The sequence below is a fragment of the Triticum aestivum genome, chromosome 6D (genome assembly GCF_018294505.1).
Source record: "Triticum aestivum cultivar Chinese Spring chromosome 6D, IWGSC CS RefSeq v2.1, whole genome shotgun sequence".
Taxonomy (NCBI): domain Eukaryota; kingdom Viridiplantae; phylum Streptophyta; class Magnoliopsida; order Poales; family Poaceae; genus Triticum; species Triticum aestivum.
Window position 1 is genome coordinate 235,948,214 of NC_057811.1, and position 20,036 is coordinate 235,968,249.

Here is a 20,036-nt window from a genome sequence, read left to right on the forward strand (position 1 = left end):
CCAAAATTTTTGTCTTACATTTGTCTAGATATGGATGTATCTAATACTAAAATGTGACTTGATATATCCGTATTTATATAAATTTAAGACAAGAATTTTGAGACGAGGGAGTAGTAAACATGGAAGGGCAAAATTGAGGAAGAAGGAGATCGTGCCGATGGTGGTGTTGCGGACGGAAGTGGCCCATTCGAAATTCAGCCTGCTTAATGGGTTCCCTCCATATCCAACCCCGACGATACCCCCAAACGCCTTAATTTCCCTCCCTCCTTCCCTCGTTTTCTGCTCTCTTTCTCTTTCGTCCCCCCTTCCCCCCTTCTCTCTCCCTCTATTCCCCTCCTTTCCCACCTCCCTAACCCCACCCACCTACCTCCTGCCGCCGCCGCCGCCACGGGAACCCTATCTCCGGCGAGCCCCCCCGATGCCCTCCTGCCTTCTCTGAAGCCGAAGACGCCCATCGCTCCCGGGAGTCGGGGGTCCCGCAGCGCGCGATCGCGAGATCGGGCTTATGTCGGGTGGCGGCAGGCCGCCGGCTGCGCAGAAAATCCTGCAGTCGCTGCGCCCGCCCCCGGTGTTCTCCACGCCGTCGCGGCCTCCCTTCGCCTCACCCGACGACTACCACCGCTTTCATGCGCCGACTACCCCTTCTGCCACCGGCTCCGGCGGCATCGGCGCCGGTGGTGTTGGCGGCGATATTGATGAGGGGCTTGTTATCCGGACGCAGGTGAGATACTTCTGCTCCACAAGGAGCTCTCGATTTATTCGTTTCTCCTAATTTTTTGCGGGTGTTGCTGAGCTTGTGTGTGATTTGAGCTGTTTTTGTAGACACCAAATGGTTTCTGAGCTTGCGGGTTTTGTTGGGTGTATGTGCTGATTTGAGTGTATCTGAAGGATCCACTTGCAGATTCATTTTTTTTCTCAATTTCTTGTCCTCCCCAAAGTTGTCTCTGTTTTCGGAAGCTTGAATGCCCAGTGCCTACAATTGTTTACATGTTAGATAAACATGGACTATGTTAATTGAGTGACGTGGATCGACAAAATAAATATTCATGTCATGTTGTCGTGCCACAGCAAGAATTGGAACGCTGGGTAAGTTTCATGTCAATTCGTCAATGGTACAAAGAGGAAGAGTTCTGTCACCTGTACATGTTGCCTGCAGCGAGGTCCTGAATAAACAGATACTTAGGCAACATATGGTAATAATATATAGCCTCATTAATACGTACTTGCCAACTGCTTCCGCATGACATGGCTGGCAGTAAGAATTGGTTGAACCGCAATTTATATGTATTCTTGCTCTGCAAAAACTCCTTTGAGCTCGAACAGAAATGATTCATCGCTTTATGTTGGTATGTATGTTTTGGGTTCAACCCTTCTCTGCAGCCTGTATGGTGGATGAAACATGTGTGTCTACTGTCTAGCACCTTGAACAGTTTAAGAATAATATAATATCATCAACTGAACAAGTTTCAGCAAGTAACAGTGAGGAGCAGCTGAGTTCCATTTGCCGCTTATACCTGATTCTGTGCAAGCTCGAACTACCAGATGAGTGCAACTGTTGAAGACATGCATAATGCTCTGAAGGGAGATAATTATCATGTAGTACAATATAAGATCGGTTTTCAAGCTTCAAGCTATGTTAGCTTGAAAAACGATCTTATATTGTGCAACGGAGGGTGTACATTTTATTGCCCTCAACTGAATAAAGTTAGGTCAAAGCTTCAACTAGTCATAGGCTACACTGTTTCAATGTTTTATAAATACTCTGAATCTAATGAACTAATTTGGTGTAGGATTATCACACAACGTAGGCAACTATTTTGGCTGTCATTGCTGTTGAATAATTCTTATGCTGGTATCTTTTATCCTAATTGTTTGCTGCAAATACATACAAGCTGTTTACTCGTTTCGCAATACACTTATGTTTTCACATGCGATTTCTGTCATTGCAATACCACTGCACAATGGATTCTAAGTGTATTAAATTAGGTTCAATTGTGCAATAAAATGATATAGTACCATTATGGAGATGCCAGTTACTCCTAGTTCTTTGTGTGTCTTCTAGGTTACATCCAGGAATTCTGCTGTCAGGTCATTGGATTTTGTATGTGATTGAGCTGATGCATTTTCTCCAAAAACTGAAATAGTTAATGATAGACATCCTTGCCAGACGTCAGCTAGTCTGTCTTACCATCATATAAAACAAGTCCCCTCTTCTGCAGCTAAAAAGAAAAGCCACACGTGAAGAAAATAATGCGGCTGAGTCGAGTGACTGTATGATTGTCACTACTGGAGTTACTGGCAATCCGCTACTCACCCCAGTGTCCGGAAAAGCTGTTAAGAATTCTAAATCAAAGACTAAGAACAATAAAGCTGGGCCTCAGACACCTACACCAAATGTTGGTAAGTGAAAACTTCTTGAGTGCCATTTGCTCTGAAGTCCAAACTCTTTTTTGCCTATTTATTCAGGCAGCAAAAGATTAAACATGCACATCTTTTCATGTACAGGCTCACCACTCAATCCATCAACTCCTGCTGGTACTTGCCGCTATGACAGTTCGTTAGGTGATGACAATACTCTCCATCTATATGATTTTGTTTTAGGATGAGATGTTACAATTCAGCATTCTGGAAAAACTCGAATTTCTAGTTACTCTAGGCAGCTATGGTAAAGTAAATACTCTGCATTGGCTTGCTTTTTTTATCGCGATTAAGTCCCTTCTTATAGGAGAACTAACTTGCCCATCAAGGCAAAACTAAACTGATTACAATCTGGACTCTTTCTCTCTATCTAATCAGACTATGAAGTTTTTAGCTAATTAGATTTGACCCTACAGCTATAAGTCTGGCCCCACATAACATCACTCCCCTTCTTGAAAAATAGCTCGCCCTCGAGCTGGAAGGAGGGAAAAATGAGTAGCGAACTCGTCAAACGGCTCCCAGGTTGTGTCATCTTCAGAAGTACCCACCATTGGACTAAGACCTGCTTGACACCACTACGTAGGCTTGCACGAAGAACTTTGGCAGGGGCAGGCGCGACATGACCATGCTCAATCTCAGGCAGCACAAAGAGTTGTGGCAGAGGGGGGGATCCCTGTGGAACTTCTTGAACAGGCTGACATGGTGCACTTCTAGTGAATGTGTACCAACAGGGAGGGCATGTTTGTACCCGACTGAGCCGATGTGCTCAAGTACCTGAAATGGCCTGTAGAAACGCGGCGCCAACTTGCCCTGCTGGTAGAGACGCTGCCGGCCGATGCTGAAGGAGAAGGCATGTCCACTCGCTGGTGTCAAAGGAGAGCTCTTGATGCCTACTGCCATAGTAGTGCTTGGACCTTTGGACTGTTGTTGGGTCTGAAGTGGATGCTCACACACATCGTGGAGGAAGAATCACGGTCCTGAAGGGCTGTGTCAACAGCTGCCACTTGGGAATTGTCAGGACTAGAGTCACGAAGACAAGGCGGAGAATGCCCATAAACTACTTCAAAAGATGTAGCACGTTGTGAGGAGTTGTGTGATGTATTATAGCAGTATTCTGCCCACGAAAACTACTTCAGCCTGCGACGCGGTTGATCTCCTGTTAAGCAACAGAGATACATGGCAATGACCTTGTTGACCACCTCAGTTTGTTCATCGGACTGCGGATGGAAAGCTGAACTCATGTGTAGCCGAACACAGGACAATTTCAACAATTCCTGCCAAAAAGCGCGGGTGAACATAGGATCTTGGTCGCTCATAATTGACTGTGGAAGACCATGAAGGCGTACAATGCCCTCAAAGAACACGCGTGTCAATGAACTAGCGGTATAGGGATGTTGCAGCGGGATGAAGTGTGCATACTTGGAGGAGCGATCGATGACGGAGAGAATCACAGACATGCCATGCATGCACGGCAGGGCCTCCAAGAAATCCATAGAGATATCCTCTCATGTAGAGGAGGGAACCATCAAGGGCTCAAGTAGGACAACAGGGTGAAGGGTCTCTGTCTTGTTGCGCTGGTACATGGAACAAGTACACGCACCAGATCGGCTACTAGGTGACGATCACACAACACATGGAAGTCAGCGCAGAGGCGATGTAGTGTCTTTTGCACACCCTCATGAGCCACGCTGGTGTGCTTGAGGATTGCAACCAATGTCAGGGACGTCTCCAGAATATGTACTCGACGTCCATGGAGGATCAAGTTGTCCGCACAACTCCATTGGGCCGCTAGCTTGCCTGCTAAGATGCTGTTGTTAGGAAAGCAACTTATCTTTATTGAAGGCCCAAGGGGCATATATATATTACACATGACTTGAGGTGCAAGGAAACTAAACATAGATTAATAAGGCCTCCTAGACCAATACTAATACTCCTTAACACCCCCCCTCAAATGCAAAGCGTATGCAATAGCATTGCATTTGAAGATGTGTAATACTAAAAAATAAATGATAATCCAAATCCGTGTCTTGAGAGTGTCGTTGTAGCATGAAGAGTCTTCAAAACCTGTCGAGTCGCCAAAGGGGATAACGAAGAGATGGCACATCAGAGGAAGACACCGCATCGATAGAAGATACAATAGAAGTATCAAGAGAAGATGGGTTGTCGAAAGAAGATGGCACATCAAAAGAATGAAGCATTGCTTAAAGAATCATGGCCTATGAAAACCGACGGCGAAAGAAGCTCGGCGGCAAGAGAATGGGCATAGATCAACAATGCAAAGAGAGGCCACAGAAATCCTATACAGAGGATTGATGGATAAGTCTATGTACTAAGGTCTTTGTGGGGCTGCAGCACATGGTCCTTGTGGCAGTTAGGATAGAATCCCTGACCATCAAGGACTGGCAGTTAGGATAGCATCTTAGACTAGCATCTTAGACTGGCATCTTAGCAGCATCTTAGACTAGCATCTTAGCATATGCTTGGCTGGCCAGCAGCCTATAAGTATGTATCCCCAACCCCTCAGGTTGGCAATGGCATTTGTGTGAGAAATAAACCAACGAAAATTGTCCCAACTCTCCTAGTGTCATCCACAACTATGAAATGCTCAGGTTGAAAGGTCTAACAAGTGGTATCAGAGCCAGGTTATCTTGTACCCTGAGCATTTCGTGCTTACCTCCCTCATCGGGAGCTGAGCAGCCCAAGTCGGTAGCAGCAGCTGCTCCGTCTGCCTCTGGTTACCTCCCTCCCTCTGGACTGTCGAGCAGCGGCTCGGCAACAGCAGCCTCCTCTTCACGCAACAGCCCCCCTGCGGCGAGCCATGTCTGCAGGTTGCTCTCAGCACACGGCTACCTCGAGCATGCGGCGCCGGCAGGAGGCCGAGCGCGCCGTGGCAGAGGAGCGTGAGCGAGCGGCTGTAGCAGCAGCTGCTGCGGCGGCAAGGGTGTCGAGGCTGGCTGCAGCGGAGCTGGCAGCAGCCAGAGCGGAGGTAGAAGCAGCCAGGGCGGAGGTAGAAGCAGCAGCAGCAGCATAAGCAGCCCGTGAGGCTACGGCGGATGCCAAGGCACTTCGCGGCGGCTCCGGCAGCTCCAGCAGCTCCGCGCCTGCGGACGACGGCGCCGACGTAGATCGCGCCAAAGTGGCGCAGGAGCGGACGGCGCAGTGGGCAGCCGAGCACGCCCGCGCTCCAGGTGGAGGCGCGCACCGCGACGGCGGTTGCAACGACCAGGACCGCGGCCTCTACGAGGTCCGGACTGTGGTCAGGGATGTTGGTCCCAGTGTTGGGTGGCCTACCCTCACTAAAACCAACTACGTCGAGTGGGCCGGGATCATGAAGGTCAGGCTCCAGGTGCGGCGCATGTGGGAGGCAGTCTAGGACAGCAACGTCGACCACCTAGAGGATCGACGGGCGCTGGACGCCCTCATCGCCGCAGTCCCGCCTGAGATGCAGTTCTCGCTTTCCAACAAGCGGACTGCCAAGGAGGCTTGGGACGCCATCGCCGCAGCACGCATCGGCAGCGACCGTGCTCGCAAGTCCACCCTGCAGGCACTTCGTAAGGAGTGGGAGAACCTGGGCTTCAAGCCAGGTGAGGACGTTGATGACTTTGCTCTCCGTCTCAACACTCTGCTGCAGAAGATGGTGAAGTTTGGCGATGCCACCTACACCGAGGAGAGAGCTGTCGAGAAGCTTTTTCGGTGCATTCCCGAGAAGTACAAGCAGATGGCTCGCTCGATCGAGTCGTTGCTGGACCTCTCCACGATGACGATCGAGGAGGCGATAGGCCGTCTCAAGGTCGTCGACACCGACGAGCCACAGCCTCCCTCGGGGCCCATCACCACCGGTGGGAAGTTGCTCCTAACTCGGGAGCAGTGGGATCCCAGCCTTGGTGACAGGAAGAAGGGGGAGCCTTCTTCCACGACGGGCGGCCGCAAGCGTGGCAAGCAGCGCAAGGCGCGAAGAGGCCCCCCGGGCAAGGCACAAGGACGTGCCGAAGATGACGCCCGCGGAGGCGCCAAGGACGGCGCTGCTGGCAAGCCCAAGCCGGCACAGGATAACAGTTGTCACAACTGTGGCCGGCTTGGCCATTGGGCCAATGAGTGTCGACAACCACGACAAGGCCAGGCTCACGTCGCACAGGCGAAGGAGGAGGAGACGGCTCTGTTCATGGCGCATGCAAGCATCGAGCTATCTTCAGCGACACCAGTCGCAAAGGCTCCCCTCCACCTCGACGAGCCAAAAGCACACGCTCTTCTCGGCGATGGCTCCGGGAAGGACAAGACTGAGGGGTGGTGCCTCGATACTGGCGCCACCCACCACATGACCGGTCGAAGGGAGTTCTTCGCCGAGCTCGACTCCGACGCGTGAGGCTCCGTCAAGTTTGGGGATGCCTCCGCCGTGGAAATTAAGGGCGTCGGCTCCGTCATCTTCACCACCAAGACGGGAGAGCACCGGCTGCTCACCGGTGTCTACTACATCCCCGCGCTAAGGAACTCCATCATCAGCTTGGGACAGTTGGATGAGAACGGCTCACGCGTGCTGATTGAGCATGGGGTCCTACGCATCTGGGATCGCCAGGGTCGCCTTCTCGCCAAGGTACCCAGAGGTGGAAATCGACTTTACGTCCTTGATGTGCAGGTGGCACAACCGGTCTGTCTCGCTGTCCGTCGGGACGACGAGGCGTGGCAATGGCATGAGCGCTTTGGGCACCTTCATTTTGAGGCCCTGAAGCGTCTAAGTGCCAAGGAGATGGTGCGAGGCCTGCCATGCCTCGACCATGTGGAGCAGTTCTGCGACATCTGCGTGATGACGAAGCAGAGACGACTCCCCTTTCCCCAACAGGCGGGTTTTCGGGCCAAGGAGAGGCTGGAGCTCGTGCACGGAGACCTGTGCGGCCCGGTGACGCCAGCCACACCAGGAGGTCGACGCTACTTCCTGCTGCTCGTCGACGATCTCTCCCGTTACATGTGGGTGATGATCCTCGGCAGTAAGGGAGAGGCGGTGGACGCCATCAGGCGCGCGCAGGTTGGTGTGGAGGCGGAGAGCGGCCGCAAATTGCGCGTGTTGCGCACTGACAACGGCGGCGAATTCACGCTCGCGTCGTACTGCGCTGATGAGGGCATCCAGCGCCACTACTCCGCGCCGTACAGCCCGCAGCAAAACGGCGTCGTCGAGCGGCGCAACCAGACGGTTGTGGGGATGGCTCGGGCTCTCCTCAAGCAGAGAGGGATGCCGGCTGTCTTTTGGGGAGAGGCGGTGCTAACAGCCGTCTACATCCTCAACCGCTCGCCTACCAAGGCACTCGACGGCAGGACACCGTACGAGGCCTGGCATGGGCGGAAGCCGGCGGTCTCCCACTTGCGGGTCTTTGGCTGCCTTGCGTTCGCCAAGGAGCTCGGCCACATCGGCAAGCTCGACGAAAGGAGCACTCCGGGAGTCTTCATCGGCTACGCGGAGGGCTCAAAGGCCTACCGCATCCTTCCCAAAGACACAGCGTGTGCGCACGGCGCGAGACGTCGTGTTCAATGAAGGGCGAGGGTGGCAATGGGACAAGGCGGTGGATGACGGCTCGACGCCGACGTATGACGACTTCATTGTCGAGTACGCCCACTTCAAGGAAGCCGGGGGAGCAACCAGCTCCTCTTCGCCGGGCACGCCTACCCCGGCCCCCAAAACCACATCGACTCCGGTGCCTGCTACGCCGACGGCACCACAACCGGCGAGGCCGCACACTCCAGCCCCGGCAGTCACCACCCCGGGCTCATCTTCATCAGCACCAGCTCACGCAGAGCACAACCCGACGAAGTTCGCTTCTCCGCTCACTCACGACGAGGAGCGGATTGACGCGTATTATGGCGGCGAACCGCTGCGGTATCGTACGATGGAAGATCTACTCGGCGACCAGCCGGTGCCGGGACTGGTGCCACGTGACCTGGAGGCGCAGCTACAACTCGCGTGTGAAGACGGCGAACCACGGTCTTTTGCAGAGGCCGAGAGAGACGCGGCATGGCGCGCCGCGATGCAGTTGGAGATGGATGCGGTCGAGCAAAACCGCACCTGGGAGCTCGCTGACCTCCCTCATGGTCACCGCGCAATCACCCTTAAGTGGGTGTTCAAGCCGAAGAGGGATGGAGCCGGCGCCATCATCAAGCACAAGGCTCGCTTGGTGGCCCGAGGCTTCTTGCAGCAGGAAGGAGTCGACTTCGACGACGCCTTCGCTCCCGTGGCACGGATGGAGTCTGTGCGACTTCTCCTCGCGCTAGCTGCCCAGGAGGGCTGGCATGTCCATCACATGGATGTCAAGTCGGCATTCCTCAACGGCGACTTGAAGGAGGAAGTCTACGTGCATCAGCCACCGGGATTTGCGATCCCTGGCCAGGAGGGCAAGGTACTCCGCCTGCGCAAGGCTCTCTATGGCCTACGGCAGGCACCTAGGGCGTGGAACGCCAAGCTGGACTCCACGCTAAAGAAGATGGGATTCGAGCAAAGCCCGCATGAGGCGGCGTGTACAAATGAACTTTCTTATGATACTATGATACTCAGATACCACTCATTGGATGGGACCGGTGGACCATTGATCGATAAAAAGTAGTAAATAAGCCCTTTTCTCGCACGTACGAGAGATTGCACAACCTTGCCTTGAACGCTTGAAGTTCTAAATAAGTCTACCGACGGGGCAGTGGAGGAAACGCCCTGCTGGTGGGCGTCTATGTTGACGACTTGGTGATTACCGGCACCAAAGATGTAGAGGTGGCAGCGTTCAAGGAAGACATGAAGGCCACCTTCCAGATGAGTGATCTGGGGCTCCTCTCCTTCTATCTTGGGATTGAGGTGCACCAGGATCACTCCGGGATCGCGCTTCGACAGTCCGCCTACGCCAAGCGCATCGTTGAGCTAGCTGGGCTCACCGACTATCACCCAGCTCTCACTCCGATGGAGGAGAGGCTGAAACTGAGCCGTGACAGCAAGGCGGAGGAAGTGGATGCTACGCAGTACCGACGCCTTGTGGGGAGCCTTCGCTACCTCGCCCACACACGGCCGGACTTGGCATTCTCCGTCGGCTATGTCAGTCGGTTCATGGAGCGACCGACGACGGAGCACCAGCAGACAGTGAAGAGGATCGTCCGCTATGTAGCAGGGACCCTCGACCACGGCCTCCACTACCCTAGGTGTCCGGGGGCGGCACACTTTGTCGGATACAGCGACAGCGACCACGCCGGCGACATCGACACCAGCAAGAGCACGAGCGGGATCCTCTTCTTCCTCGGCAAGTGTCTCGTGAGCTGGCAATCAGTCAAGCAGCAGGTGGTGGCCCTGTCCAGCTGTGAGGCTGAGTACATAGCGGCCTCCACCACCTGCACTCAGGCGCTCTGGCTCGCTCGACTGCTTGGTGATCTCCTCGTCCGAGACACCAGAACGGTGCAGCTCCTGGTGGACAGCAAGTCCGCCCTGGCCCTGGCAAAGAACCCTGTTTTCCACGAACGGAGCAAGCACATCCGACTGAGGTACCACTTCATCCGCAGCTGTGTGGAAGAAGGGAGCATCGAGGCAAGCTACATCAACACCACGGACCAGCTCGCAGACCTGCTCACCAAGCCTCTTGGGAGGATCAAGTTCCTCGAACTCTGCTCCAGGATCCGGATGATTCAACCCTCCCACAAAACGACGTACAAGACTTAGGGGGAGAATGATGGATAAGTCTATGTACTAAGGTCTTTGTGGGGCTGCAGCACATGGTCCTTTGGCTGCAGCACATGGTCCTTGTGGCAGTTAGGATAGAATCCCTGACCATCAAGGACTGGCAGTTAGGATAGCATCTTAGACTAGCATCTTAGACTGGCATCTTAGCAGCATCTTAGACTAGCATCTTAGCATATGCTTGGCTGGCTAGCAGCCTATAAGTATGTATCCCCAACCCCTCAGGTTGGCAATGGCATTTGTGTGAGAAATAAACCAACGAAAATTGTCCCAACTCTCCTAGTGTCATCCACAACTATGAAATGCTCAGGCTGAAAGGTCTAACAGGACAATGACCAGAAAAAGGCTGACGGACATAGGTATGGTGGACTCACATGACATGAGAAAACACAAAATATGAACGGATTTGGTGGACGCAGCGGAAATTATAGAAACTAGGAAGCTAAAAAAAACACATGAACTAGATACGATGGCATCGAAAGAAAAAATCATGGTGGCGAGGGCCAAGACCAAGCAGAGCTCCCGTGTTGCGCTCCTGACTGTGAAGAGGGCCAAGCAGAGCTCCCGTGTTGTGCTCCTGGCTGTGAAGAGGGCCAAGCAGAGCTCCCGTGTTGTGCTCCTGGCTGTGAAGAGGGCCAAGCTGAGCTCCCGTGTTGTGCTCCTGACTGTGAAGAGGGTGGTCTCTCTAAGCTAGAAGAGTCAACAACAAGACCGGCAGAACCTGGTGAAGAAGAACCCGAAGCTGCAAGTAGACGCTTAAGTCGCACAATATCCTGCTCAGTTAAGGACACTGCTGAAGGGGTCGGAATAGAAGCACAAGTCTCCGAAGAAGATATGCGCCCCTGGCACATGTGCCGCTTCTTCAGAAAGCATTCAGACTCGGGATGACCATCCTTATTGCAGTAGCCGCAGTGAGAACGAGAGCGGCCCTCGCCACTAGGAGAAGTGGGCAGGAGTGGCAGAGCACTTGAGCGTGAAAGAGGCGGTGTAGTAGAAGTTTGAGCAGCAAGCACAGAGGGAACCGCAAGTAAACCGGCACCACGTAGGTGAGTCTCTTCAGCCCGAATCTCAGAAAGCGCCTCCATAAGAGTAATACGACCACGGGCAAACAACTGAGCGCGCCGTGGCTCAAATTTTGGACGAAGTCGAGACAAGAACTCATAGACGCGATGAAACTCCAAGTCGGCCCGCACAGCTTGGCAACACTGACAAGTACGACAACCAGCAGTGCGAAGGGAGTCAAGATGGCGCCAAATGACAGAACTCTGTGCGTAGAAATCATCAACAGTGAAGTCACCCTGCTGAAGAGCATGCTCCTGGCGAACCACAAATAGATACAAGGCATCACCGGATGGTTGATAGCGCTGGCAAAAACATGTCCACATTGCAAACGCGGTAGCGAGGCCCATAAAGTCGGAGGCAAACCGAGGCAAAACACTGGAAGTGAGAATAGCTGCGGCGCGGTATGGATCGAGGGACTTGAGGCAGCCGTCACGGGCGTCGGACATGGTGGTTAACCAGACAAAGAGAATCAGCACGCGAACATGCGACAGAGATAAGCAGCGACGGTCGGGCGATAGAAGAAGCAGCGACCGCGCGAGATTGGATCGGGAAGCACGAGTTGCGCGTGCGAAAAAATAACCTAGGCTCTAATACCATGTTAGGAAAGCAACTTATCTTTATTGAAGGCCCAAGGGGCATATATATATTACACATGACTTGAGGTGCAAGGAAACTAAACATAGATTAATAAGGACTCCTAGACCAATACTAATACTCCTTAACAGCCGTCACGCATGGCTAAGAGCTTCAGGGCGATGTTGATCTCGTCCTGTAGATCGTCGAAGATAGAAAACAGCGGCAGTGACAAAGCACAAATTGTTGGAGAGTGTTGGCTTCACGGCTGGACAAGGCGTCAGCGACGATGTTCAGCCTGGCCGGTATTGACCAGTGAAATAAAGGGTGTATTTGGTTTCACGGCAAAAACGGTTATAGCCTCGCTGGGCTAGGATATGCGTTTGGTTTCCCTAAAATAAGCTCGCTTTTGAGCGCCAGGTAGCCTGGCGAGGAAATCCTTGCTCGCCCGGGAGAGCCAATTTGGCTCGCTCTCGACGGCAAAATCACATGGCGCTAAAATAATCCACGTGGAACTTTAATTACGGAGAATTATGGCAGGAGTTAATGCATTACGGAGTGTATGGCACGAGTAGTTTTGTACTGGAACATACGCCTTTATTTTTATACTCCAGCAAAAGCAAATAACCAAACGGGCACCCAAGGCAAGGCTGGCAAAGCTGAGTTGAGCTAGCTGGGCTAGCTTAGCTATAGCCTACCCAAGCAATCCAACCAAACGTGCCGAAAATCTGAACAACTTGCTGGCCTGTTGGTGCCGCGGAATCGTCTAGAGTCGCTGGTCGAGGAGGAACTTCAGGCTGTAGTGGTCGGTGCAAACGGTGAAAGCGTGACCCCACAGGTATGGGTGCCAATGGCGGACAATCTGAACCAGGCTTATGAGCTCCTGCTCATATCTAGTCAGTTTAGCATGGCGAGGGGCAATGTGGCGGCTGAAGAAGGCTAGGGGACCAACGCCTTGATGCAGGACCACACCGAATCATGTCCCTGAGGTGTTGCATTCAACGATGAAGCGGTTGTTAAAGTTGGACATATGCAACACTGCACCTTTGCTGAGGGCGCACTTGAGCTCTTGAAAGGTGGGCTCAGCTTTGACACACTAGCGGAAGATGTCCTTGGTGAGTAGGTGCGTGGGATGTGCGATGATCAGTCCAACGTCCTTGATGAACTTGTTGCTGAGAAAACCGCACAAGGCCCAAACTGAAAGTGGAGTCGGCCAACTATTGCACACACCTTGTCTACGTCCATCGCAGCAGAGATGACATGGCCTAGGTGAGCCACACTTGTGGTGCTGAATGTGCACTTGCTTTGCTTAAGGAAAAGGACACGTTTGCCGCAAGAGTTGAAAGACAACACCAAGGTGGCGTAGGTGCTCATAGGTGCTTTCACTGTGATGAGCTATAAATCAGTATGTCATAACAAAATGAGGACGATGTGACAAATGAAGGGTTGCAAGATCTCGTTCGTGAGAGCCTGGAAAGTTTCTGGTGCGTTGGTTAAGCCAAAAGGCATAACCAATTCATAGTGGCCATCATTAGTGCGGAAGGCTGTCTTGGCGAAATCATTTGGGTGCATGTGCACCTAATGATACCCCGAGCATAGATCAAGCTTGGTGAAGAGCCTAGCACCATGGAGTTCATTGAGCAACTCGACAACCACCAGGATGGGAAGTTTATCTCTGACAGTCTGCTCATTCAAAGCCTAGTAGTCGACATAAAATTGCCAGGAGCCATCATGTTTTTTGACGAGAAGGACCGATGAAGAAAAAACGGAGTCGCTGGTGCGGATAAGGCCTTGGTGAAGCATATTGGCACATTGCCGCTTGAGCTCGTCTTTGTGCAACCGCACATACCGGTATGGGCACACGACAACATGGGTGGCGTTGGGAAGCAGACGAATGCGGTGGTCTTTGGTCCTGGCCGGTGGGAGCGTCGTAGTAGAGGTCGGCGAACTCGTCGAGCATATCATCCATGGGTCCCGAATCCTGTCTCAAAAAGTGTATGCACGACCGGGGGGGGACCATGTGACATGGGTGCTGTGGAGGTGGAAGGATACGTGAAAGCGATGAAAGTCCCAAAAAATGGGCCCAAACTTCCGGAGCCAGTCGACACCAAGAATGGTGTCGAAGCTGCCGAGCAGAATGGTGAAACAGTCGTTGTGGAATGTCAAGCCTTCAATATGCAGTGGAATGTCATAGGCAGAGTCCTGAACCGGCGACCTGATCACTGTTGGTCACCATCATACGGAGGACGGGGTCTGCCTCGGGAGTAAGGCTGGTAGGCAGTAGAGCACTAGAGTCGATCAAGTTGTGTCAAGCCTGTATCTAGCAAGGCAGTGAATGTCGTGTCCTTGATGCAGACACGCAACTGCATTATGTCCATCGTGTGAAGGCTCCAAAGGCCGGTGATGGCACGAGAATGGGGGGTGGGGGACTTTGATCCATCCTTGTCGCTAAGGTCATGTGGAGCAAAGTCGTCAACCTCGATGAAGAAAAGCTTGGCGCACCGGTGGCCCGGGACATAAGGCTCATCACAGTTGTAGCAGATGTCTCACGACACCGTTCCGCAAACTCGGCTGGAGTGAGATGGAGAAGTGCTGGTGGTGACGGGGTAGCTGATGCCGGAGTTGGGGCAGGGGCAATACAAGGCGTGGAAGACCGGGCACTAGGCGCAAGGCGCTGCTACACGAGTCCAAGGAGGCTGTGACACTGGCGCCGAAGAAGGCGCACGATGGTGCTGCTCATTCGCCTTGGCGAAGGCAATAGCGGAGTGGAGGTCAATGGCTGCTGAAGCTCGCCGTCTTGGCAAAGGCCCTCAGGCAACCTTGTGGTGTGCTGGAACTACTGCTGGGCTGGCGAAAAAAGCTCACTGTTACGGCAGAGAAGTGCCATGAACTTGCTGCTGTAGTCAACAACCGAGGGGGTGATGATAGGCGGGCAAATGTGTGAAGAGATGGCCCGAACTTGAGGTGGCAAGCCTCCTTGAACCGCTCCCATGTTGGCATGCCATAGTCACGCTCCAACTACGAGTACCAAAATTTAGCGTCGCCCTGCTGTCCAAACTTTGTCAACCTCGTGTGTGCGCTAACCCTGGAAAAGTTGGTCGCACCGGTTGAGCCAACTGAGGGGGTCGATGGAGCCATCATACGTGGGGAAATCCAGTTTGTGGAATGATGAGGACATGACTACCTTGGATACGACCAAAAATATTGCATACATGCATATTTATCAGGTGATTTCTAGTGCAAACTATTCAATAATCTATTTATGTTATCCAGAACAGAAATACTTCACACACTTTTGTGTTTTGTCTAATTGCAGGTGTATGGAACATTTGTACAATCCACATATGAAGATAAGGAAAAAGGAGAAGTTTAGGTTCTGTTCAAAAAGTCCTCTCACGTCACTTTTGGGCCAAGAGAAGATAGAGTCCAAGTCTCTCATGTTCTGGATTCCGATTCGGACTGCACAGACATACCTGACTCAAAACGCCAACAACTTTTTCATACGGACTCCGAATTGGGTGATTATTTTTTTGTTGGAAAGTAGATTTTGTTCTCTTTCCAACCCAATTGAATTACTGCAAGCAATCGAAGAACCTGCAAGCAATCGAAGAACAAGCAAGAATATGATAAAGCAATCTGAATATTGCGAATATAGATGAAGTATTGATAAAGGTGGGGATCCGGAAGCGGTCTTGGTCTGGTCGTTGGACACAAACAAAGTACATGAAGTTGCAATGGCTAACTTTTCACTAAACAAATCCCAAGGAAAAAGCTACTAGATGGATCTACTTATATAGGAGCAAGGGGTGGCGGCCAAGGAGGTGGGAGGACGTCCCAAGGCAGCCTAAAACCAACCCTAGGTCGTACAAGGCTCATGGGCCCAAGTGGAGGTGATGCAACACCTTTGGATTTGTTGTTTGACTCGGATTTCGCTACAGCGTCAGATTGTTTCGTCCATATCTCGATGCTCCGGACGAATTTAAAGGTGAATCCAATTAGGTTGGAAAGAAGACGGAATCTACTTTCCAACAAAAAAAGAATCACCCAATTCGGAGTCCGTATGAAAAAGTTGGCGTTTTGAGTCAGGTATGTCTGTGCAGTCCGAATCGGAATCCAGAACGTGAGAGACTTGGACTCTGTCTTCTCTTGGCCCAAAAGTGACGTGAGAGGACTTTTTGAATAGAACCTAAACTTCTCCTTTTTCCTTATCTTCATATGTGGATTGTACAAATGTCCCATACACCTGCAATTAGACAAAACACAAAAGTGTGTGAAGTATTTTTGTTCTGGATAACATAAATAGATTATTGAATAGTTTGCACTAGAAATCACCTGACAAATATGCATGTATGCAATATTTTTGGTTGTATCCAAGGTAGTCATGTCCTCATCATGGAAGCGAGGACCGAACTAGAGCCAGAGCCAACATGAGTATAAGGGTATGGTGGGACGGAAGTTAGAGGCGGGGCATTGTTTTGTAGGCTGGGTGGAGGGCGGCTTCCAGCCATTAAAGGGGTTGCTGCTGGGTAGGTTGAGGGAGGAACATGGTACTGTGGTGGCAGCAGCTGGTGGTACGCAGGATAAGCGGTGTGGCTTGGGTTGGGGCACAGGCTGGTAGGAGGTCTGGTGGGCGGCTGGGAGGTGGATTGAAGCAATCTGGGTGGAGGTGGTGGGTGGGCAGGACGTGCCTCATGGTGGGCTGAGAGCGTGCAGTGAAGTCGTGCTGGTCTGGCCTGCGGGTGTGCCAGAGAAGACCCTGCCATCGCCAGGTCCTGCGCTGGGGTAGGGACGGGCGCCCAAAAGAATCCACTGTAGCCACCAGAGCTGAGGAAAGCGAGTGCTTGATCCTCCGTGCCGTGGGCCACAAAAGCTTTGAGTTGATCAGAGATTTCTGTGATCTGGGCTACAGCATCGGTGTTGAGGACCTCGTCCTCAGGCACCTTAAATGTATCTAATACCAAAATTGGAAGAAATCAAATTTATAATTACTCTAGGCAGCTATGGTAAAGAAAATGCTCTGAATTGACTTGCTTTATTCACCGGATTAAGTCCCTTCTTATAGGCGAACTAACTTGGCCATCAAGCCAAAACCAAACTGATTACAATCTGGACTCTCTCTCTCTCTAAACGGACTCTGAAGCTTTTAACTAATTAAAATTGTCTCAAACTGAAGGCTAAGGGAAACCGAGTCTCCCTGCTACTTACGCTTCCTATGGTGGCTCCTCTGCTGTATTGTTGTGGGCCCTACGGCTATAAGTCTGACCCCACATTCATATGTATCTTGCAGACTTGGATCTTCCAGGATTTGGTTACATCTTAATTTGTGTTCCATGTTACTGTGCACTGTTACTTATATCTACCCTGATCCATCTTCAGGACTTCTGACAAAGAAGTTCATCAATTTGCTGAAGCAAGCTGAGGATGGCATTCTAGATTTGAATAATGCTGCAGAAACACTAGAGGTTACACACTGTTATCACTGCAGCTGATACTTAATTGCTTCCAATTGGTACAAATTTCACATATTTTTCCTACTATTCAGGTTCAAAAGCGACGCATATATGACATCACAAATGTCCTCGAAGGAATTGGTCTTATAGAAAAGACACTTAAAAACAGAATTCGTTGGAAGTAATGCTATTTTCCTTTCTTGAACTTGTCTTCCTTCATTTAGTCTTATTTCTTTACCACTTGGTGTGTTATATAAAGCTAATCTCACAAAACATTACAGGGGCTTGGATGATTCAGGAGTGGAATTAGATAATGGCCTTTCAGGTTTGCAGGTATCTGTTCATGTGAATTCATTATTCCTACTGAAATTGACATATTAATTCTACGCGCACCTGAATACTTTGTTTGAGATATATTATGATAAGGATATCAAAGCTCAGTATTGTATAACCTATTCTTTCAGACAGAAGTTGAAAATCTTAATTTGCAGGAGCAAGCCTTAGATGAGCGTATAAGGTTGGTAGTGTTGCAAACAACAAACTTCAAATTCTGGGCTTCTCTACAAAACATACAATCTGAGCATGATATAACCTGGAATCTTGTTTTTTTTTTGCAGTGATATGCGCGAAAAGCTAAGGGGGTTAACGGAAGATGAGAACAGTCAAAGGTAATTGTATTTCTTGTGTCGCGTCAATGTTGAATGATGTATAAAACCTGACTTTCATTTGTCCATTAGATGGCTCTATGTGACGGAAGATGATATCAAGGGATTACCCTGCTTTCAGGTCTGCTACTCTACTTACATGGGTGAACAATGTCACACGTTAGTTGTTATCATTTGCAGTTGACTTTACAGTATTTCTACAGCAGTGATTCTGTATGTTAACATGTATTTCGGGCTTTTCAGAATGAAACTCTAATTGCAATAAAAGCTCCTCATGGTACTACACTTGAAGTACCTGATCCTGACGAGGTAGGATTAGTAAAATTAGTGGAGATTTGCACACACAAATGGTTTTGTGAACTGATTAATGACTTCTTGTGTATCTGCTCCCTATACAGGCTGGTGATTATCTCCAGAGGAGATACAGAATCGTATTAAGAAGTACCCTGGGTCCAATAGATGTTTACTTAGTTAGGTAATGCTGCATTCCTGTAGTGGAGCTAAATATTTGTACTGAATTTTACCTGATCAGAACCTGTTGTATTTTTAGTCAATTTGACGATGGATTTGAGAATTTGGGTGGTGCTGCAACACCTCCAAGGCATACAAATGTCCCAAAACCTGGACCTTGTGAAGACTTACATGCAACAAACGCTACACAAAGCAGCAAATCAATCAATGTGGAATATACTATTCAGCACAGGCAGAATACTCCACAAGATCCTAGTTCTTCAAATGATTATGGAGGGATGACAAGGATAATCCCTTCAGATGTTAATGTAAGTCCGGTTTTCTCAAGTTTATTTTCGAAAATTTCCCCTGTATCATAAAATTCAAATAAAATGTTACAACATTATGCATGACTGTACAAACTTTTGTTCTGCTCTTTCTGTTAACCTTTTTTGTTCCTTGAACTCTCACATGCAAATCCTATGTGTAAAACTAACTATTAAGTTTGCAGAAGCATACAGTAAGTTTTTCTCTATAGTAATATTCCTCTTGTGCAAAGATATCGAAAATGGTCATGACGGAACTATAATGCTACACAATTTTGCAGACTGATGCTGATTACTGGCTCCTAACAGAGGGTGACGTTAGTATTACTGACATGTGGGAAACTGCACGTATCCTTTGTTTGATCATTCATTAAACCTTATTAGGCTATTCACTAATGTTTGAAATATATACATGCTAAGTAGTGATTATTTCAACTTGAAGTTCTTAACATGGAAAATAGCAGAAGTGCAGTGGGACACCGCTGTGTTTTTACCTGAAGATGTTAGCACCCCACATGCACATCATAGTCCGCGGATGCAGGTTCCAAGCATGGATCAACCATAAGGTCATGGCGGTGAAAACTTGACATATGGAATTCCTGGAGTGCTGTTTCAGGAAATACTGATTTCAAAACGGAAAGATCAGGGCAGCAAGTTCAGACTGATCACCGTTCTGAAATTGCTGTTTGTTATGGAGACGATTGGTGCCAACTAACTTATCAGTCTGCTGCCTTGTTTGTTCTGGCACCCGTCCTTCAGTTGAAAAGGCACCCATGTGCATATTGCACCTTGAATTCGGGCTGCTATGCACATTCGGTGTCTGCTTTATTTTATCTCTAACTGAGTATATTTGGAAGGCAATAGTGGCTCTGTAGCTCTCTTGGGAATTAATACGAATCTTTTTGAGCAAAAACAGTAGGGAAGTCCCCTGTTGTGACTCTTTCATTATATAAATGGAGTTTATACAAAGGGGTAATACAAGTGGAGTTGGGTGAGACAAGGGCATGTCACAAATGATCTAACCAAGATTGCATGCCCTCCACCAAACTATGTTTAGCTCTCTTTATGATTAAACCAAAATGTTCATTGAAGCTAATGTCACTGAAGCCTAATACCCAGCAATAAGAGCTTCCTAGTAGCACATGATGTCCAATCTGTTTCTAGCTTCAGTAAGCATCTTAAGCAGTTCCAATTCCGGTTTCCATTCAATCTTTAGGGACAACCAGAAGTTTTAACTGAATTCATAGCTGAAGAAGATATGAAGCAAATCTTCATTGGTCTCTTCAGTACACACATGTACTGTCATCAATATGTATGTTTTTTTTTTCTGGTTATGAGGTCTCGTGTTTAAATTTGTCCTAAATCAGGAGGTAGAAGAAAAATTCTGATTTAAAAGAGA

At 49.9% G+C, this 20,036-nt stretch overlaps 1 protein-coding gene across 3 annotated transcripts; it reads left to right on the forward strand.

Moving 5' to 3' along the window:
* Positions 1 to 285: 285 nt before the first annotated feature.
* On the forward strand, positions 286 to 19,634 carry LOC123144532 (transcription factor E2FA). Of its 3 annotated transcripts, none has more exons than XM_044563727.1 (14): positions 286 to 721; positions 2,220 to 2,400; positions 2,506 to 2,562; positions 17,123 to 17,208; positions 17,289 to 17,377; positions 17,478 to 17,529; positions 17,688 to 17,713; positions 17,814 to 17,864; positions 17,934 to 17,982; positions 18,105 to 18,170; positions 18,260 to 18,336; positions 18,412 to 18,640; positions 18,919 to 18,985; positions 19,099 to 19,634. In XM_044563727.1, the coding sequence occupies exons 1-14, from the start codon at positions 506 to 508 to the stop codon at positions 19,200 to 19,202; spliced, it is 1,350 nt and encodes a 449-aa protein (XP_044419662.1). In that variant the 5' UTR covers positions 286 to 505; the 3' UTR covers positions 19,203 to 19,634. The 3 variants fall into 3 exon arrangements, with proteins under 3 accessions (XP_044419662.1, XP_044419660.1, XP_044419661.1); XM_044563725.1 differs by having other exon boundaries at positions 287 to 721; positions 17,661 to 17,713; XM_044563726.1 differs by having other exon boundaries at positions 287 to 721; positions 17,661 to 17,713; positions 19,102 to 19,634.
* The last annotated feature ends 402 nt before the right edge of the window (positions 19,635 to 20,036 follow it).

Bases quoted from the DNA above. Each gene is read 5' to 3' on its own strand.
- LOC123144532 (XM_044563725.1), top strand. From the start codon at position 506: ATGTCGGGTGGCGGCAGGCCGCCGGCTGCGCAGAAAATCCTGCAGTCG. The intron at 18,171-18,259 runs GTAGGATTAGTA...CTCCCTATACAG, and splicing joins AAGTACCTGATCCTGACGAG to GCTGGTGATTATCTCCAGAG. The intron at 18,641-18,918 runs GTAAGTCCGGTT...ACAATTTTGCAG, and splicing joins TAATCCCTTCAGATGTTAAT to ACTGATGCTGATTACTGGCT.